Source organism: Pyxicephalus adspersus, chromosome 4 (assembly GCF_032062135.1).
Source record: "Pyxicephalus adspersus chromosome 4, UCB_Pads_2.0, whole genome shotgun sequence".
NCBI lineage: Eukaryota > Metazoa > Chordata > Amphibia > Anura > Pyxicephalidae > Pyxicephalus > Pyxicephalus adspersus.
This window is the reverse complement of record NC_092861.1, coordinates 150,250,980-150,257,479: the sequence shown is the minus strand read 5'-3', so window position 1 is coordinate 150,257,479 and position 6,500 is coordinate 150,250,980. Positions and strand designations below refer to the sequence as shown.

The following is a 6,500-nucleotide window of genomic DNA, read 5'->3' as shown; positions in this document are numbered from 1 at the left end:
CTATTTTCAGCAAGTACACCTACCGATGTTCCATGTTTGAATTAATATATTTCAAATATGGACAAACTCCCTCTAGTGGTCACCTCTGTAATAAGGAATGTAACTAAAGCAGATATAGGGCTGGATTTATCAGGTAGACTTTTATAGGAAAACCTGGGTGATCCAAAAATCCTGGAATAGATTTACCAAATATTAGCAAATTATTCTAAAAAATGTTTGCAATCTTGGACCAGATCCCCTCCAGGTTTGCTTAATCACCCAGGTTCACTATGATACTCTATCATATTTTCCAGTCTTAGTCAGTAATATGTAAGTGTAACCCTTTTAGGAACTAGTTACCTGTCCTAGGTATTCCCATGACAATGGTTTCATCTGCTTCTAATTCCAGAAAGATGAAACCTTGGCACCATACAGTGACGCCATCTACTTCTGGTTTATGACACAATCATGAAAATCCTGATGCTGTGTTTACAAATATCGGACACAGATTATCTACAATCATACAATATGACTGTCTGATCAATGGGGAAGAGGAGACTGAGGAAATGCATTTTCCTGCCTGCAGAAGAGGACATCACCTTGACCAAGGCGCAGTGATTAGATTGGAGGCCGAAGATGGATTTTTAGTGATAAAAGATGAAGTATCTTGTTGTTGAAAATTGGGAAATGTCAGGAATATGTTAATCAAGACTTGTAAAGGGTCCTAATAATGACAATAGAGAGGGATTTCCTTAGCTTCAGAGAGTCTACTGCTTTTATCCAAGTCAGAAGCAACCCATATACTTGCATTAGGAGAGCTGAGGGATAATTCATGGTTAGTGTGCCACACAATCAGCCAGATACAGAGCCTTGATTATGTAATGTGTGCACAAATATGGATCCTCCATGTGCATACATAGGGCCTGGTTTATTAAAGCTCCCTAAGACCAGATAATACAGACTATCATGGGAGAACCTGGGTGGTCCAGCTTGGATGGATCTGGTCTGATTCATGATCTGGTTCCAACAATCAATGGCAATGATTTGAAAAAATCCATTCCAGGTTTGCTGGATCACCTAGGAACTTAATAAATCAGACCCAAAGACAAACTATAAACAACAATGGTAATCGGCATAATAAGAAATGAATAAAAGCAACAGATGGAGCAAAACCCCCTGTAATGGGCACAGCAGGTGTACAGACCTATGAAAACCACCAAGGAGAAAACATCAAAACCCAGCTGAACCATAGTAACCTTAGTATCTGAATGAAGCTTTGCTGGCATTAAAACTACAGGGCAGCACGGTGGCTCAGTGGTTAACACTCTGGCCTTTGCAGAGCTGGGTCCCAAGTTTGAATCTCGGCCAGGACACTATCTGTATGGAGTTTGCAGGTTCTCCCCGTGTCTGCGTGGGTTTCCTCTGGGTACTCTGCTTTTCCTCCCACATTCCAAAAACAAGCAGTTAAGTTACTTGGCTTCCTTCCAAAATTGACCTTGGACTGAATTAAAGACATATGACTATGGTAGGGGCATTAGATTGTGAGCTCCTTTGAGGGACAGCTAGTGACAGAACTATGAACTTTGTAAAGCGCTGTGTAATATGTCATCCCTATATAAAATAATAACAGTAATAATAGTAATACCTAGTCCTGTTGATGACTGGTGATCCGATAACTAGTGGGATAATAATCAAGAAGCAGCAGCAGCAATGGGGGTGAAAGAAGTACAGATCCATAGAATGATCGAAGAAGAAGCAGGGAGATCCTTGCATTGCAGGTTCTCAGGTACAGCTTCTATTGCAGCAAGGAGAACAGCATCAACACCAAATCTCTAAATAATTTCACACTGCAGACACATTACTATAATAGGGCATAGGAAGTGCACAGCTAGTTTTTAGGATGCAGAATTCACATTTCTAGATATTCTCTATCAAACTGCAAATCTTTACATTGGAGGTTCATTCTCATCACACCAGGGGAGTGTCTATTATGTTCCCATCCAATGGCTGCAGGATTGCTTTCCCTTTCCAGACTTTTCTAAAAAAACACAAACCTTTTACTCGAGCTGCATTAACAAGCTTTGTATTAGTCATGTACCAAAGAGCTAAATAAAAGAAACACAAAGCCAAAGTATCTGCCCGGCAAGGCTATTAAGCAAGCCTGTGGGGGACCCCTGCTTTGTTGTTAATTCCAGTAAATGGAGCTATTCTATCAGCAGGCTGTATTTTTAGGTAATCTTTATGGGGGGGCGAAAGGAGCATTGCTGGTAATTACAGGTTATTGAGGAACTTGACATGCATTCAGTGGATTTGTTTAATCACAGGGGGAGCGGAGTGTACCGTTCATTGGCTGCAGCAGGGGGCATGTATGGCACACAAATGGTGCTAATTCTGCTGCATGACCCGAGTTACATTACTCTGTGCTTAAAATCATCAGCTACAAGCCTCCAAGTATACATTTCTGACATGTTCAGCAACAGTATATTAAAAAAAAAAAAAGCTCCACATTATATTATTGAGCTTTTATACTAGTATATTAGTCATTAGTCTGCTGAAGACTGGAGGAATAATTTTCTCAGTCTCCTCTTATCAAATAGTAAGACAGCAACATTGTAATTTTGTAGCAATTTACAAGGTGAAGGAATGCAATGGGAGTTGATCTGTGTCAGACATTTTATTATGAAGCCAAGAACTAGCAGAAGAAGGCTTTTCAAGGGGAATAACCCAGTGAGTTAAAGTGAGCTAAACTCAAGGAAAAAAATGTTATATTTTGCAGTTTTCCAGTCCTTGCATTGGTGATGGTGACTGCATTACTTTTACTTAAAGCATTATTGTAGAAAGAGACAGGCGATGTCCCTTCTGGGACCATTGACCTGATCACTGCAGGTGGCAAAAAAAGTGAGCTGCATATGTGCAGTGTTGGTTGCAGGCAATCCCAGCTCTTATACGAGTGCTGGGAATAAATGAACTCCCACATGCCTGTAGGGAACTTATAAAGAAATAGGAAAATAAGTTGCTCACCTGTTAAAGTTTCCCAGAAGGAAAGAGGACAGGTGAGTAAAAGAGGGTTTAGTCAATGTTCCCTTACTCTACTGTGTCTATAGAGTAACTCTACCAAAAACCCATTTTCCTGGAATGACGCTGTCATTCTTCTCATTTCTTGTGAGCCCAGTCTACCATTTGCATGCCCCAAGCGCATCATCATGTAGACTGGGCTCAGCGTACTCCAACCAAAGCTCACATCACATTCTTTGCAAACCTCAGAGGGTCACTTGAAGTCTGACAGCTGTTTGACCTCACATTTGTCTACCAGCTTCTGAGTTTGCAGTGTGTGAGGTCAGGCAGTTACTGTTTCCAGATGGTGTGTCAAGCTGAGGAAGTAAATTTAAATATACAAATACAAATTGTTGATAAGTACGTCTGTGCAGTTATAACAATTTAGGACTTGTACTCAAATTCTTACATAATCATGGAGTATATGATTGCAAATCTGGACTCCACACTTCCCCCTCCAGCTGTTCTCAGCTAAAGCTCCCCAATGTATTTTTAATGCTATTTTCTATACTTCTCTTTTCTGAAGTCTTCAGGCCCAGTAGGATTCAGTGAGGTTCTCTTCCACTTCTCCAGGTTGGGCAGTCCTTACCTATGCATATAGCTTAAGTATGCTGTGGATAAAGGGTGCCATTGTGACATCCCCTCAGGTGATAGTACTCTGAATACCTTCATTTTGGGGTCACCTAAGCAATGAATGGGCTTGGTTGCAGAAAAGCCCTTTCACAGGTGAAAAGCACCAGGAGCAAAATCTGCCTCCAATGGAAGATTCTTACTTTTTTTAAAATATACTAAATACATTTTTGGGATTTTTGAAATGATATGCGAACATCAATAGTTGCTGCTAATAAACTGGAGCAGTTTGTGCAATTTTTCTTGAGGAGAAAATTAAGTTGATTCTGCAATGATATACAGTAGTTACTTCTCCTTAAGTGAAAGTATTCTTGTTCCATGGGAAAATTTTGGTGGGCCACAGAAAAATTTGGACATTACAGTTGCATTTGTTGTGTTTTCTTATTAATAAAACAAAAATAATATTCCAATAAGTTCTTATATTCTGAATGACAATTTTCTGCTTTATATTGCACTAAATTCACGATCGTATTAGAGACAGAAAAACAAGGCAGGCGCAGAGTAACGTCAGTGTAGTGTTAAGTTGTATGAGGGAACCGCTGCCGAGCCGTACGCTTCAGTGTTGTTTCCACCAACAATCACCCCGATCCGCGAATACCAATTCTCATCCGATTGTTTTACTTTATTTGTTTTTTTCTCAGATGTTCTTTTAGGTAAGTATGACCTTAACTGTGTATTTTCTTTAACTGTTACATTTAATGGCATCAAACAGTTTAATCTTGATAACTATCATTTCCTGTTTGGTCTTGGATTCGAATAAAATAAACTCATAATGAGTGAGAAAAAGCAAACAAAAATTTTGCTTTTTTTAGTAATACTAAAGATAATGCAACTAATGATAATAGTAACAATAGTAATACTTCACCTAACCATGAGTTGATCAATGAATCAGAGCCGCCACAGTCCTTGTCAGCACCATTAGAAAGATCATTATTTTACAAATGTATTTATCTTTTAAAATAAATTCATATTAATGGTCCGTGGGGTTTAAAATTATGAATTTAGTGGTCCATGAGTTTGGTGACAGCTATATAGTATTAGAACTCCACCTCCCGCTCATACCCAACCGTCTTATATTTATCTCCCTGCACTCCCATGGCCATTCTTCTTTTACAGGACTTGCACAAGCTGTGGGGCTTTTTTCTTTGCTGAGGGGAGGATGTCTTGCTCTAAAGTCTAAGGCTATGTACACATGTGCAATGGTTCTCGTCCTATAATCTGCTCAGGACCAATATCGGACAAGAATCTTGCATGTGTTTGTTGTCCATCGTCCGAACGACCGTTCTGGCGCATCTATGGACAACGAATGATCGCAATGCAAGTGGAGGGAACAGAGTGCAATGGGATGTCACTCTGTCATCTCCCCCCCACCCTTCTCCACAGAGCAGATTGGTGCTGTATGTATAGCACTCGTTGATGCATCGTTCAGTCGTTGGAAAGGATCATGAAAGATCCTTTCCAATGACAATTATTGCACGTACGTATACCACTCGTTCATGCATCATTCAGTTGTTGGAAATGATCGAAAAGATCCTTTCCAATGGCAAATATTGCATGTGTGTAAATAGTCTAAGTATTCTCAGTCATTCGGCACAATACACAGGCTTGGAGTAGTAGCAACTTGTACACCACTCATTTAGGACACGACAATAGCATTACTACTGGTGGAATGTCTCCATGCTTGGTGTTCTTGGGATGAACCTGTACCTGCCTGAAGGGATCTACAGGACTCTCTAGGGGACTAAAATTGTAATCCCATAGTCAGATTACTTGTACCTGGCTTTGTGTTAACCTTAACACTCAAGAAATGATCTTTCTGGTAATGGAACTTAAAGTAAAATGAGCACATATGTGTGTGTGTGTGTGTGGTGGTATACACATTGAATAATAGTCCTTTTCAGGGAAACCCGGCTATAATTTAAATAAATAATTTAAATACATAGGGGGTGTGAATAAGGTTCACAGGCAGCTGCGATCAAGAACTGAATGGCACAGCTCAGTGTATAGAACTCAGGCCTTTGTAGCATCCAGGTTCCCATCTTGGATTATTAGGTCCCCCCTGGGATTTATTCAGCTTCCTCTAGTCAAGAATAAGTAATCTGACTGCAGGATATTGAAAACATTTCACCACTTGGACCTAAATTTTCAACAGACTTTAGACATTTTATTTAGACTTTATATATTTTATATATCTTTTTATATTTGGAAAGGAAAATATTGTAAATCAGAGAGACTTGCCCGAAGCCTAACTATGTAACTAATAGCTGAACCTGACAGGGAGAAGACAGAGATGTCACGTTTATAAAAAGATAACTCACAAGAGCAATCATTTGGTGGCTGCTTATCTATGGCCACATTTCCCTCTATGATCAGTACACAAGGAATGAATACAAATAGAAGGCACAAGTAGTAATCTGTACCGTAGTGTCCACCGCAGTGACTTTGTTCGTTGCTACATGCTTTGGAGTAGGGTCATCTTTTGAAACAATGACGCATCCTTCCCCTCCTAACGTCACCAGGACCAGATGACATCCGCGATCCAGCAGTGCACGACCCGCTTTACTCGCATCAGTAAGGCGGGTCACCGCAATTCCTGTGAGGATCTCTGCCTGGAGAATAAACATAAAATAGTGTAAATTAGGGGATGAAAATGTTACTGAAATTCTGTTTCTTACAATTAAAAGGAACGGGAATATAGAAATCTCCCTCCAATGATACTCAGTATTGCTTCACTACCTCACTTCTCAGCCTTTTGGGAAATGGAAAAGGAGAAAGTGAGGCATAAAAGGTGAGACATAGCAATGTCTGGGCATAAACAGAGCTACTCAGCAGGTAAT

General features: G+C 40.0%; 1 protein-coding gene across 2 annotated transcripts in view; it reads right to left on the bottom strand.

Moving 5' to 3' along the window:
* Positions 1-6,500, bottom strand: part of RBKS (ribokinase) — a 42,446-nt gene that overhangs the window by 12,623 nt on the left and 23,323 nt on the right. For both annotated transcript variants that reach the window (XM_072409983.1, XM_072409984.1), the window contains one exon: positions 6,084-6,272. In XM_072409983.1, coding sequence (XP_072266084.1) covers positions 6,084-6,272 — 189 coding nt within the window. The remainder of the gene's footprint in view (positions 1-6,083; positions 6,273-6,500) is intronic.